We start from the raw sequence: 15450 nt of genomic DNA, 5'->3' as shown, positions 1-15450 counted from the left end.
GCATGAAGATTATCTTATCAACACCTAGTTTTCTAAGATCAAAGGCAACAATACAGAGAAACATTACCTTGAACATTTCTCTAAGATTTCTGTTCACTTTCTCGACAGTAAGATCATTTCCTTCCAAAATTTGAAGAAGTTCAGGTAGTTCGTTTTCTTTACGTGCCTTATCCTGTTTTTAGGTGAAAGCAACAATCACACCCATGTCAGCTGTATTAAAGAATGAGTTACTCTAATATATAATTGAAATTTAATCAGTACTGATGGTAATGAGTACAATAGCAGCACTTAAGGGGCATCTAGACTAATAGATGAATAGGATGAGAATGGGAGGATATGGACTCTAAGTGCACACGGTTTTAGTTTAGGCAGGCATCATGATTGGCTCAGGCTTGGTGAGCAGAAGGGCCTGTTCCTGAGCTGTTCTTTGAGTATAATTTGCCAATACTTCAGCAGGAACATTTAAAGGAGAGATTGTTTGCCTCCTCTCAGCAGATCATGCATTCTGTGCTCTGTCATAGATTCTGACCCAATTCAAAAGCCATAGAACTGGCAGGAAAGAGACTGATTTTCTTAGGTGGTACTAAACTTACATTTTAAATCAGTATACGTCTTATCACAAGAAAAAAAAACACTTCTGAAGACACTAGCAGAGCTCCTACTGCATTGCATGAAGGGTCCTTATTTTGGATTATACTCATGATGCTTAGCTGCAAAGATGCACAATTCATGCACAAGGACACCCAGGTCCCTCTGCACAGCAGCATGCTGCAATTTTTTACCATTTAAACAATAATCCATTTTGCTGTTATTCCTACCAAAATGGATGACCTCACATTTACCAACATTGTACTCCATCCAGACTCTTGTCCATTCACTTAGACTATCTATATCCCTTTGCAGAGTTTCAGTGTCCTCTGCACACTTTGCTCTACCACTCATTTTAGTGTCATCTGCGAGCTTGGACACACTATATGCGGTCCCCAACTGCAAATAGTCTTGTAAATTGTAAACAATTGTGGTCCCAATACTGATCCCTGAGGCACACCTTTAGTCACTGATAGCCAACCACAAAAAGACACCCCTTTACTCCCACTCTTTGCTTTCTGTTAGTTAACCAATCTTCTATCCATGCTAATACATCATTTGTAACACCTTGCACCTTTATCTCATGCAGCAGCCTTTGGTACGGCACCTTGTCAAATGCCTTTTGGAAACCCAGATACACCATATCCACTGGTTCCCTACTGTCCACAGCGCTCAGAATGTCCTCAAAAATTCCAGTAAATTGGTTAAATATGACCTGCCTTCATGAATCCATGCTGCTTCTTCTCAATGGGATAATTTACATCCAGGTGTCTCGCTATTTCTTTTTTGATGATCGATTCAAGCATTTTACCTACTACAGAAGTTAAGCTAACCAGCCTACAGTTACTCGCTTTTTATCTATCTCCTTTTTTTAAAACAATGGTGTCACATTTGCTGTTTTCCAATCTGCCAGAATCGCCCCGGAGTCCAGCGAATTTTGGTAAACTACCACTAGTGCATTTGTATTTCTCCCCCCAGCTCTTTTACTACCCTGGGATGCATTCCATCAGGACCAGGAGATTTGTCGCCCTTCAGCCCCATTAGCTTGCCCAACACTACCTCTTTAGTGACAGTTTCTAGGTCACCTCCTGCTATAGCCTTCTTGTCATCAATTTTTGGCATGTTATTTGTGTCTTCCACTGTGAAGATCGACACAAAATACCTGTTCACTGCCTCAGCTATTTCCTCATTTTCTGTTATTAAATCTCCCTTCTCACCCTCTAAAGGACAAATGTTTATCTGAGCCACTTATTTGCATTTTATATATTTGTAGAAACTTTTGTTACCTGTTTTTATATTCTGAACTAGTTTACTCTCATAATCCATCTTACTTTTCTTTATAGCTTTTCTCGTGGCTTTCTGTTAAACTTTAAAGATTTCCCAATCCTCTAGTTTCCCACTAATTCTTGCCACTTTGTATGCCTTTTCTTTATTTCCATAGATATCCATGGCTCATCGCCCTTCAAACAGCTGTTTCTGCCCTTCTGAAATTATTTTGACCTATCAGGACTCCATGTTTCCCTCCCTTGGCTAGTTTCTTCCTGCTTATATCCATGACTCTTCTGATGCTCGTCATGATGTGGGTATGCCGGCGTTGGACTGGCGTAAACACAGTAAAAAGTCTGACAACACCAGGTTTTAGTCCAACCGATTTATTTGATAATAGACTCTCAAGCTTTCGGGGTTAGCCCCTTCGTCAGGTGAATGGAGAGTTCTGGCCTCAGACAGAGCATATAAAGCACAGGCAGTTTAGAGATTACTGATTAGAATGCGAATCCTTACACCTAACCTGCTGTTCAAGACCTGAAGTGGCTGACAATGTGAGTGGAAGGAGCACTGATCACAGGTAGTGTCTCTCTATCTGTAACCACCGTGACTTGCCTGGGTTTGCAAAACCTCAATTACTGTACTGTCTGGAGACAATACACATCTCTGTAACCTGTGATCAGTGCTCCTTCCACTCACATTGTCAGCCACTTCAGGTCTTGAATAGCAGGTTAGGTGTAAGGATTCGCATTCTAATCAGTAATCTCTAAACTGTCTGTGCTTTATATGCTCTGTCTGAGGCCAGAACTCTCCATTCACCTGACGAAGGGGCTAACCCCGAAAGCTTGTGAGTCTCTTATCAAATAAATCGGTTGGACTAAAACCTGGCGTTGTCAGACTTTTTACTGTGTTCTTCTGATGCTGCCAGTGTTTTCAACTGTTCATAGTTTCCCAATCACCTCCTTTTCACTCACAGGTGTCCAATTTCCCTCTAATCTCGGGCAGGTATATCTGAAAGCTCTCTGTTTCTTCTTTGAGAGGTCCACAAATCTTTATCAACTTCCTCCCTCCTCCACCTGACTGAATGTGTTAAGCATGTGGCTTAGTCTTAACTTAAATAAAATGCAGCAAAAAATTCTTCTGAGAGAAATACATACACATTATTTTCATGGACACAAAGAGACAGAGGTCTTGAAAGTAAGGCTTTACAAGACAGGGAGTCAAACATTTGCACCTGCTTTTTACATAAACACATTGTTTTGATTCTAAAGAATTGCTCAAGACATATAGGTCAAACAGTAAAACAGACAATAGTCATGTCATTCAAACATAACAGATTTTCTTTATATCGCAAGCTTCAGTAAACAGATCAATCAGATTTTGAGGGAACCATCATTGAGTTGAGACCATGAGAAAGATTTTCTCATTGCTGAGACAAAGACAGCAAAAATTATACTTTACTCTTCCAATTATAAGTATAAAACTAGTTTGTTATTTGTTTGGTTACCTTTATTTTATTCTCTAAGTAGATTTGAGATTTACCTTTACTATATTTAGATAAATTAGGTTGGGTCAGATTTTCCAACCTCGCCTGCAGCTGGGATTCACCAGTCCCGCTGCAATGAATGTGGATTTGGCTGAGCGCCAAATTCTCCGTTCTTGCTGGCAGCAGTGGTGGGGTGTGATCAGCTGAACAGTTCCTGCATTTACACATTGCAATATTCAAAACATTACGCTAATGTATTCTAAGATTTAAGATCACAATAAAGTATTAGATAGTCTCCATTAAAAAGGTTGCAGTCTCAGGCTATAAACCTCAGATCCTAATTCTTCTAGAATTCTTAACATAGGATTCTATACATTCTGAGAGAAGGTACCCCATAAGAATAAGGAATCTGTTATAACATACCAAGTACATTCCATCTGAGAATGGTCTAAAAATTCTTTAAAAAACAACACCTAGTTTTACGACCACGTCACAACTAACAATAAATTTAACGAATAACAAATTCGAAAGGTTAGATTTACCCTTGCTGAGTTGGGTGTGAGGGTGGGGAGAGCAGTGAGGGTGGGTGGATAAAGATAACAGAACTCATAGAAATATTTTCTCACATTAGACAATTTCTCATCAACTTCTCTCACTTCCTCCAAGTGAAAGGTATTGCCTTGGGAACATTTACTGGTCTGAACAAAGCCTGCCTTCTGTGGGATATGTGGAACTTTCTTGGTTCCAGTCCTACCCAGGCCCCCTCATTTTCCAGTATATTGATGACGATATCGATGACATTTTTGCTTTTCTAGAAAAAAAAATTATCTAGAATCAGAGAATCCCTACAGTGCATTCGGCCCAGCGAGCCTGCACCAACAACAATCCCACCCAGGCCCTTTCCCCATAACCCCATATATTTACCCTGTCAATCCCCCTGACGCTAAGAGATATTTTAGCATGGCCAATCCACCTAACCTGCACATCTTTGGAGTTTGAGAGGAAACCGGAGCACCTGGAGGAAACCCAAGCAGATACGGGGGGAGAACGTGCAGACTCCACAGTTCTCCACACAGGCAGTGACCCAAGCTGAGAATCGAACCTGGGACCCTGGCGCTATAAGGCAGCAGTGTTAACCACTGTGCCACCGTGTCACCCTACTTTGCTTCTAATTTCCACCCTTCTATTGGCCCATTTCCCAATGAGTCAGCACTCTCTTCTCATACAGTATAAATTGTTGTTCCCTTTGCATTTAGAATTCTTGCAAATTGTTCTGCTGAATGCAAGTCATAAAACTTTAATAATAGAACATAGAACATAGAACACTACAGCACAAACAGGCCCTTCGGCCCACGAGTTGCGCCGATCACATCAACACCTATCTATAACCCCCAATCCCATAAAACCCCATATACTCATCCAGAAGTCTTTTCAAAGACCCCAGCGAGTTCGCCTCCACCACCACTGATGGCAGCCGATTCCACTCACTCACCACCCTCTGAGTGAAAAACCCCTAACATCACTTCTGTACTTTCCTCCCCGCGCCTTAAATCTGTGTCCTCTCGTAGCGACCATTTCAACCCGGGGAAATAGCCTCTGAGAATCCACCCTATCCATTCCTCTCAACATTTTATAAACCTCTATCAGGTCACCTCTCAACCTTCGTCTCTCCAGGGAAAAGAGACCCAGCTCCCTCAACCTAACTTCATAAGGCATGCCTCCCAGTCCAGGCAACATCCTTGTAAATCTCCTCTGTACCCTTTCAATAGCTAAAATCTTGTTCACAAATATTTATGTCCTTTGATAATTTAGTTTCTTAGTTCCCTTTTAATTTTTTTTTACTTCTAATCTCTTTGTATTCTTTCTTACATTGCATTCTCTGGGTCTATGTACTAAGCGTCTGTTTCTGTCCTCACCCTTAATTGTCCTCTCACCTCTATTTATCTATCTGAGATTCTCACTGATTATTTGTGTAAAGATGTTTTCCTGCACACTGTTGAACGTAATTTTACATGTTTCCCACTGTCATTCTATAACACTGTCTGCCAGTCTTTCTAAGTACTATTTTCTAGCCCTTCATCAGCTTTTCTCCAATCTATTAACCTGGCTTCTATTTAACTTATCTCCTTCTCTATCCTAATCTTAAACTGCATGATGTTATGATTACTGTTGTTTAGATGTTTTCCTCCTTTTGCCTCTCTTATCTGCTTTGGTTCATTCCCCATTACTAGAGCTACTAGCAAATAGCACAGTGGTTAGCACTGCTGCCTCACAGTGCCAGGGACTGGGTTCAATTCCCGGCTTGGATCACTGTCTGTGCGGAAATTGTATGGTCTCCCTGTGTCTGTGTGGGTTTCCTCCAGATATTCAGGTTTCCTCCCATAGTCCATGGTTAGCTGCATTTACCCAAACAGACGCCGGAATGTGGCGATTACGAGAATTTCACAGTAACTTCATTGCAGTGTTAATGTAAGCCTTACTTGTCACTAATAAATAAATAAACTATAAATCATTCCTTGTTGAGTTTTTTAAAAAGGGGTCCTGTACATATCATTAGAACTCCATTCCCTTATCCCCTTTACTTATCTGTTTGCAATCAATAATAATAGTAAAGTAACCCTGGGGAACTTCAATGGTTTTACTCAATTCTCTAATTAATCTGCATATTTTTTCCTCCACCTCCTTCACTTCTCCTACTGCCACAGAATCCGTTTTGCCTCTGTCGGCTGTAGTCTTTTCTATTTTTTCTTGCTCCTGTATTTAATTTCATAGTTGTGTTTCTCCCTTCATGATGGTCACATTGGAGAACTTAGAAAAAACGCATTTTGGAAATAGTTGGGCAAGTAATAAACATAAATAATGACTCAGGAAATCAGTGAAAAAGAGAATTGGGTAAGATGTATACCAAGTGGCTAATCTAGATTGGGCAATTATTCCCTCATAGATATATTCTTGCTGAAGCTGCAAGTTCCTCCCTTTCTTTCTAATCTTTGTGTCACAGTCAGTGACTAGGCACAGCAAAGATAAATCAGGATGTAGATTATGATCTAATCACTGGGTGAAGCACATTGAGGGAAAGCTGCGAGCAGATGGATATCTGTTACAGAATCTGTTTGGTTTTCATAGAATATTCATAGAAGGACACCATTCGGCCCATTGAGTCTGCACCAACAACAATCGCACCCAGGACCTACTCCCATAACCCCACATATTTACTCTGCTGATCCCCTGGGACTAAGGAGCAATTTATCATGGCCAATCAACCTGTATATATTTGGACGTGGGAGGAAATCAGAGTACCTGGTGGAAACCCATGCAGATACGGGGGGGGGGGGGGGGGGGTGTGTGTGTGTGTGTGTGTGTGTGTGTGTGTGTGTGTGTGTGTGTGTGGCGGGAGAGAGAGACAGCATGCAAACTCCACGCAGCCAGAATTGAAACTGGGTCCCTGGCACTGTGAGGCAGCAATGCTAACCACTGTGTCACTGACATTGAGCCGCCCATTCACTTCAATGGAGGGAAGGCCAAATAGCTGCTCTTTTGCACAGGCAACATAAACAATCCAATTTCCTTCTTAAAACTCCACACAGGCAATGCTTAGTGCCCAATCGGAGCCATCCCAGCAAACTCCTCCATCGGTGCAATCTGTATAGCTCCAATGCTGGCCTGTGTTCATCTGTGAGTTGCACTGCACCAGTATTGGTGGCAGTGCCATCTGCTGTCTAGGCTTCAAAGTTCTGCATTTCCCTCCCTCAACTTCTGCATCTGTCTCCTTCTTTAAGACACTTGTTCAGTTCTACTTCTTTTCAATCATCCATCCAAGCATTCCTTTAAATGGCTTGGACACTAGTGAAGCTTGTCAAACTTGTGAAGCATCTTGGAACATTTCACGACAATAAAGAACATCTCACCACATAAATATTAGCTGCTGTTGTTGAAAATCTACATGACAGATTTTATGAGAGATGTAAATTTCACAAATTTAGATGCGAAACAACATGGAGGTGGCATACTTCGGCTGTGTGTTTCCTGTCACAGTTGAGAAGTTGAAGAAATTGAGAGGTTTAATCACAGTTTGTGCAGCAATGCTTTGGGAATTGAAATCTGGTTCAAAACAGGGGATAATGAACTGGTCTTTCTCCACCTTCCCCACTACTTTTGTTTCCATGAATGTCAAGACCCCTTCATCTCTTCACTTGTTTTACATGCTGAGGACACTCAGTAAAATAACACCAACCGCTGCCGCAATCCTTGCTCTCTCTTCTTCTTCAAGTCTCAGTTTCTCAAGTCTCTCTTGCTCCGCTTGTTCAGCTGCCTGTCTCAGCTCCTCTGTTAAATAAGGAACAATTGTTAGTTGCTGCAGGAAACGTAGACATATTCTCTCTATTGTGATGAGGACATTTTCAAAGAAAACACAGAAACTAGAAGCAACACAGCAGCACAGTGGTTAGCACTGCTGCCTCACAGCGCCAGGGACCCGGGTTTGATTCCCGGCTTGGGTCACTGCCCGTGTGGAGTTTGCACATTCTCCCCGTGTCTGTGTGGGTTCCCTCCGGGTGCTCCGGTTTCCTCGCACAGTCCAAAAGATGCGCTGATTAGCTGCATTGGCCATGTTAAACTCTCCCGCAGTGTCCCCAAACAGGCACTGGAATGTGGTGACGAGGGGATTTTCACAGTAACTTTGTTGCACAAGCCTACTTGTGACTAATGAATAAACAAATTTTAAGAGGCAGCAGCAGGCCAATTGGCCCCTTTAGACTGCTCCGCCATTCAGTGTGATCATGGCTGTTCCTTGATCTCAATGCCATATTCCTGTTTTCTCCCCATACCTCTTGATGCCATTAAAATCTTCAAAAATTATCTATCTCTTTCATAAGAACATAAGAAATAGGAGCAGGAGTAGGCCATCTAGCCCTTCGAGCCTGCCCCGCCATTCAATAAGATCATGGCTGATCTGTCGTGGCTCAGTTCCACATTCCCGCCCTCTCCCCATAACCCTTAATCCCCGCTCTTATCAAAAACCCATCAACCCGCGTCTTAAAAATATTTAGCGAGGCAGCCTCCACCACTTCAACGGGCAGAGAATTCCAGAGATTCACCACCCTTTGAGTGAAGAAGTTCCTCCTCAACTCTGTTCTAAACCGCCCCCCTTTTATCTTGAGGCTGTGCCCCCTAGTCCTACTGTCTTTTTTGAGCGGGAAGAGCCTCTCCACCTCTATCCTATCCATCCCATTCATCATCTTATACGTCTCAATGAGATCTCCCCTCATTCTTCTAAACTCTAACGAGTACAAGCCCAGTTTATTCAGCCTCTCCTCATAGCTCAGCCCCCTCAACTCCGGTATCAGCCTAGTAAACCTCCTCTGCACTCCCTCCAAGGCCAAAATATCTTTGCGCAGGTGCGGCGCCCAAAACTGCACACAGTACTCCAGCTGCGGCCTCACCAATGCCCTATATAGCTGCAGCAAGACCTCCCTACTTTTATATTCAATCCCCCTCGCTATGAAGGCCAGCATCCCATTCGCCTTCCTGACCACCTGCTGCACCTGCAAGCTGGGTTTTTGCGACTCATGCACAAGGACCCCGAGGTCCCTCTGCACCGTCGCCTGCTGCAGTTTTTCGCCCCGTAAGTAATAGTAATTCTTGGATACATTCAGTGACTTGGCCTCCACAGCCTTCTGTGGTAGAGAATCCACTGCTCTCTGAATGAAGAAATCTTTTCTCATCTCAGTCCTAAATAGTCTACCCCGTATCCTGAGACAATGTCCGCTGGTTCCAGATTCCCCAACGAGAGAAAACATCCTCCCAGCATCCAGTCTGTCCAGCTCGGTTAGAATTTTATACATTTCAAACAGATCTCTGTAAACATTTTAAATCTTTCTAAACTCTAGCCTCCTCACAGGACAGTTCCACCAACTCTGGTATCAGTCCAACGAACCTCTGCTGCACTCCCTGTATGGCAAGTATATGCTTTCTTAAGTAAGAAGACCAGAACTGTACACAATACTCCAGGTGCGGTCTCACCAAGGATAACTGATTTATTTTACTCCTTTCTTTTCACATTAACACTGCCCCGACACTTCTCTCTAGTGTATCTGGGTCAATATTCAGCCCGGTTGTTGGGAGGGAACAGGGTGATGGTGTGAAATTATTGCATACAAGCCCTGTTTGCAGCACTGCTGCAATGGCCAATGTTGGAACAGGAAGCCCAGGCAGCTGGCCAAAACAGATACGAGCCAGTGTGATAAGCGTAGAAACCTGACAGTACAGAAGGAGGCCATTCGGCCCATCAAGTCTGTAGCGACCACAATCCCACCCAGGCCCTACCCCCATATCCCTACATATTTGCCCACTAATTCCTCTAACCTACGCATCTCAGGACACTAAGGGCAATTTTTAGCATGGCCAATCAACCTAACCCGCACATCTTTGGACTGTGGGAGGAAACCGGAGTACCCAGAGGAAAACCACGCAGACACGAGGAGAACGTGCAAACTCCACACAGACAGTGACCCAAGCCGGGAATCGAACCCAGGATGCTGGAGCTGTGAAGCAACAGTGCTAACTACTGTGGTCCCGTGCCACCCAAATAATGAGCTGTGTCAAACCACTACAGAAGAGACCACAGTGATTCAAGAAGGTCCATCAACATCCTCTCAAGGATAATTAGGGACGGTTAATTGCCAGTTACCCCTGCATCTCATGAAATCATTTTAAAAAGTTTTGTACTCCGAATGGTAATGCATAAGGGTGGCACAGTGGTTAGCACTGCTGCCTCATAGTGCCAGGGACCCAGGTTCGATTCCTGGCTTGGGTCACTCTCCGTGCGGAGTCTGCATGTTCTCCCTGTGTCTGTGTAGGTTTCCTCTGGGTGCTCTGGTTTCCTCCCACAGTCCGAAAGACGTGCCGGTTATGTTCACTGGCCACGCTAAATTCTCCCTCAGTGTACCTGAACTGGTGCTGGAGTGTGGCAACTAGGGGATTTTCACAGCAATTTCATTGCAGTGTTAATGTAAGTCTACTTGGGACAGCACAGTGGCACTGCTGCCTCACAGCACCAGGGACTCAAGTTCAAATCCTGGCTTGGGTCACTGTCTGTGTGAAGTTTGCACGTTCTCCCCGTGTCTGCGTGGGTTTTGTCCGGGTGGTCCAGTTTCCTCCCACATTCAGAAAGACATGCTGCTTAGGTGCATTGACCCGAACAGGTGCCGGAGTGTGGCAATTAGGGGAATTTCAAAGTAACTTCACTGCAGTGTTAATGTAAGCCTTACTTGTGACTAATAAATAAAACTTACATTTTACTTGTGACACTAATAAATAAACTTTAAATGCAAGCCTTGCTTTCTCCCCATACTTTATTGACCTCAAAAGGCTGACTGGGGTTATGAATAATGATTTGATTCCAGTCTTCAGCCAACAACAATGCCCAACTCACCTACACAAGAGAAGATACCATCACAATGTGTCAGGAGGTCAGCTACTTATCACGTTGGCTAGTACACTCTCACACCCCATCATTTCTTGACATTCTGCATAGACACTCCATTTATTTACATTCAATGAATAGCTATAAAGTAGATTAATCAATCAAAATATGGGTGGAGATCAGTTTCACGATTTGCACAGGATCAACGTCACTGCTTAATTTCCTGATCTGGTTTTCAAGTAGCCCTGGAAGCAGCTACAGGTTTCCCCACTTACTTAAATGAACCTCCCACTCTAATCATATCCACACAATCTCCCAGAGTTTGTAGCACTCATTCATTAACCCACTGATAGCATCAAGAGATTCTAGGGAATATCCTTCTTGCTGACATGCATTTAAAGGGGTCTCTGAGAACACTTAATTGATGTATTTTGAAGCTATGTTTCTGACCTCTTTGCTGTTTTGTTTTCAAAGTGTCATTGTGCCAAGTGTACTGACACTCCCATTTATATTTGGAATATCTGCAACAATAGCATGATGGAAATTTCAAATCAACTTCAAAAATAAAAAGTGATCAGGAAACTGGATTATTGTGAAAATCCAAGCTGATTCACTTTAGGGGGAAGGAAGTCTGTTGTCTTTACCCAGCCTGGCCTATATGTGAATCCACTCTCACTTCAATGTGGTTGATTTTTAAATGTCTTCTGATGTGATCTTGCAAGTCACTTGGTCGTATAAACACTAACTCATGATGCATGCATCACCATTTCCCTCAAGCCAACTAGAGACAGGCAATAAATGTCAACCTATCCAGTCATGCCCACACGTAATGATTTTTTTTTAAAAAAAAGAGGCTTTTACCCTCTTCCAAGCGTTTCTTCTCCTCCTCTTGTTTGACAAGTTTTTCTTCAGACCTGGTAAGATTCTGTCCCTTAGCTGAGCCCATAATGGAGGGCTTGAAAAAGATACACATCAGCAGTTATACAATTGAAAGTCAAAGCAGTAATCTCTAAGGCAGAACACGCGCTTGGTATAATAATATAGTAACAAAGTGCACAGCTTCTAACTTCTTGATTTGACTTTTAAATTCTAGTTTAAAACAACTATCTGGACAGAGTGGAGGGTACAGAAGTAACTTTGTTTGTTATGCCCTCGCTTCTTTAGCTCCCATACAAGTTACACCCCACAAGAGTGCGCCATTTCTTTACCAATGTCACACACTGTTGAGGAAGGAACTAAGTCAGGACACCTTCCTACAATATACCGTAAGGGGAAATTGTACCACATCCATAATATAGCCAATTAGAACACATCTATACCACTCCACCAGACTGCAATTTTAAATGGTTCAAATTCCAGTAAAACAGGAGGTGGGAGATTTATATTAACAGAACATTCCACAGAGGATAGGAAGTTTCCGTGCGGCAACAGGGGTCGAGTTTCTGCTTGTTGCCTCGAGCTATATAAGTGCAATCTGGGCAGAATCGGTCAAGCCAGCACAAAATATCTGGAAATTATAAACACAGGTGAGTTACACTCAAAACCACATGAGTCTGTGTTACAACATAATCTTTTATGCTGGTTCACAATTCAGTTAACCCATACAGGGCCTGCGCGCTATATTTCCACACCCCAGATTAACTGCACAAATCTGTCAATAGAACTGGTTTGGGAAGGCTCTTCAAAAGTATGTGCTCACTGCGTCGTTGGCTCCAAGTGGAAACTCTACCCCACAATATTTATTTATTCACTCAACAGTGTGAACACAGCAAATGCATGCTAACTCTTGACAATATACTATCTGATGATATTGGGCTTAATAATTTGTGAATTCCAAAAATGTAATTTGGAAATTAAATTAGTAGTTAAAGAGCTCACAAAGTTAGGCACATGTGCACTAGAATTTTCAGAGGAAGGAATTCATTAGCGTGGTGCCGTTTCCTCATTGATAACAATGCTGAAAGCACGCAGGCCACACAAGTAACACCGTTCCTTTACTGTCGCTAGGTCAAAATCCTAGAACTCTCCCCCAACACCACTTGGATTGCAGTGGTGCAAGAAGGCAGCTCACCACCACTTTCTCAAGGGCAATTAGGGATGGGCAATAAATGCTGGACTGCTCGGCAATGTCCATCCACATCCCATGAATGAATAAATTAAAAAGAAAGCAGTTTGTGGTGCTGCCCATCCTGGGGAATAAATTAGTTCACCCCCTCAACGTTTTAGAACAGATAGACAGACTCCACTTCATGGCTTCTGTAGTGGAAATTGTTTCCAGCAAACTGTCCCTATGCCAACAATCTCACAATGCCAATTATCATTGCGATCAATATCTCACTGGTCCCTCTCTTCTGTCCACTAGTCCAGCTCTAGCTCATTAAAAAATGAAGAAAAATGGTGGTTTGAAATATTCTTCCTAGAAGGAGTTATGGCATCTTTAAAAAAAAGGCTAACTGTACAAGGAAATTTTTGTTCCTTTTGTGTTCAGTCTGAACACAAAAACCCTTCACAGATCCTGCTGCAAGTCAGTGCTTAGTAATAAGAATGTAACCGGAGATCGCAGCCACTTTGATTGGGCTAAACAAAATGTCATTTCTACTGGATAGTTGTGAGTGACTATCGATGGGCTTCCCAGAAAATATCCCTCCCTGACATTAATATGGATTAAATACAATATATTAATATGGAGAGGCAGCATGCACCGGAGCAGTTAAGATTAGAATCACTCCAAAACAAAGGGAATTTTTTTTATTGACAGAACAGGTTCTTGTTTCCAACACATCTAACATGACACAATCAACGGAGAGTTAGAACCTTTCACTGTCAGACATCAATGTCAGAATTCTAAACCTATTAACAGTTTTCCTCTTTCCAAAACACAGTTTGTCATTTCAAAATTACTCTTCCTCAGGTGCACACGTGCCTGGCAAAACTAAATGACAGAATCTAACAGCTGCATTGAAAGAAATCTAAATCTATAATGTCTGCTGAACACACTACCACTATACCTGCCTGTTTCCATACCATTTGCTTCTTGTTTTGCTTTGGCGGCTGGCACCAGAAAGAGAAGAAAAGAGATTGTTGAGATATGTTGAAAAGGGTCAGGACAGTTTAAACGTTCCTCTAATGTTGAAAATGCACAAAATAAGCCAAATCAAACAGGTTGGTAAGACTGGTTTTATACTGCGCTGTGTGTGAATCATAGAATCCCTACAGTGCAAAAGGAGGCCACTTGGTCCCTTGAGTCTGCACTGACAACAATTCCACCCAGGCCCTATTCCCGGGGCGGCACAGTGGCACAATGGTCAGCACTGCTGCCTCATAGCTCCCGGCCCTTGGGTTTGATTCCCACCCCGGGTCACTGTCTGTGCTGAGTATGAACATTCTCCCCATGTCTGCATGGGTTTTCCTCTGGGTGCTCCAGTTTCCTCCCATAGTCCAAAATTGTGCAGGTTAGGTGCATTGCCTGCGCTAAAGTGCCCCTTAGTGTTCCGGGATGCAGATTTTAGAGGGATTAGCGGGGTAAATATGTAGAATTACGGGGATATGGCCTAGGTATATTGTTGTCGGTGCAGACTCGATGGGCAGTATGGGCCTCCTTCCGCACTTTAGGGTTTCTATGATTTTTATATATCCGGCTAATCGCCCAGCTCTAATAGTCAAGTTAGCACGGCCCATCAACCTAACTAGCACATCTTTTGGACTGTGGGAGGAAACAGTAGCACCCAGAGAAACCCATGCAGGCACTGGGAGAATGTGCAAACTTTGCACAGACAGTGACCTGAGGCCAAATTCGAACCTAGATCCTTGGTGCTTTGAGGCAGCAGCACTAACCACTGTGCCATTGCGCAATCCACAGGGGTTGATACAAGCGTATATGCAAAGTCTTGATGTACAAGACCTCACACTTCAGTAATTCAGTGTGCTTGGCACTCTTGATGGCAACTTTTGTGTTGACATACACTGAAATCTGCGGTGCACTCCTTTGAAGGCCAATATATCTTTCCTCTGGTTAGTTGTGCAGAACTGTTCCAGGTGTGGTCTAACCAGGGCTTTTTATAACTGAAGTATGACTTCTACTCCTTTGTATTCTAGTCCTCTTGACAGAAAGGCCAGACTTGCGTTAACCCTTTTGGTTATTTCTTCAATTTATACATGGCATTTTAATGATCTATGTAGCTGGATCCCCTAAGCTCTGTGGACCTCGACTTATCACCATTTAGAAAGTACCCCGGTTGTATTCTTTTTAGGTCCAAAGTAGGTGACCTCGTATTTCCAAGGTGTTGTCCATTCACTTAACCAATTAATATTGCTTTGCAACTAAATGCTTCCATTAACATTGCTTATGATGCCACTATCTTGCTGTCATTGGCAAGTTTTAATATGTGGTTTTCTATTCCATTGATAAAGAGTTGAAATCCCAACACAGATTCTTTGCAGGTCCCCCTAGTAATATTCTGCCAATGCCTGCTCATTATCCCTTCTATCGGGACATGATCTTAGCAGCCGTTCACACCGTGCTCCTGCTGCAGTGAGGTTGGAGAATTTGACGGCCAGCCAAATCTCCATTCACCACACAGGATGGGAAAATCCCACTGGCATAAACAGCGGGAAGATTCCAACCTCTGACTCCAATCACTCTGCCAATTTCCTGACAAGATTGATAATTTGTCTTCAATACCATGAG

The 15450-nt window shown here is 42.9% G+C and overlaps 1 protein-coding gene across 5 annotated transcripts in view; it reads right to left on the bottom strand.

Annotated features, from left to right (window-relative positions):
• The window catches only part of dnai7 (dynein axonemal intermediate chain 7), a 79906-nt gene that overhangs the window by 57375 nt on the left and 7081 nt on the right, over positions 1 to 15450 (bottom strand). For 3 of the 5 annotated variants that reach the window (XM_080207199.1, XM_080207200.1, XM_080207201.1), the window contains 3 exons: positions 11625 to 11718; positions 7575 to 7666; positions 68 to 172 (listed from right to left, as the gene is read on the bottom strand). In XM_080207199.1, the coding sequence (XP_080063325.1) occupies positions 68 to 172; positions 7575 to 7666; positions 11625 to 11718 (291 nt within the window). Of the gene's footprint in view, positions 1 to 67; positions 173 to 7574; positions 7667 to 11624; positions 11719 to 13787; positions 13815 to 15450 lie in introns of all 5 variants that reach the window. The other 2 variants (XM_080207197.1, XM_080207198.1) reach the window with 1 other exon arrangement.

Source organism: Carcharhinus amblyrhynchos, chromosome 19 (genome assembly GCF_965287045.1).
Source record: "Carcharhinus amblyrhynchos chromosome 19, sCarAmb.v2.hapA, whole genome shotgun sequence".
NCBI lineage: Eukaryota > Metazoa > Chordata > Chondrichthyes > Carcharhiniformes > Carcharhinidae > Carcharhinus > Carcharhinus amblyrhynchos.
The sequence above is the reverse complement of the archived record's forward strand: the minus strand, read 5'-3'. Positions and strand labels throughout refer to the sequence as shown.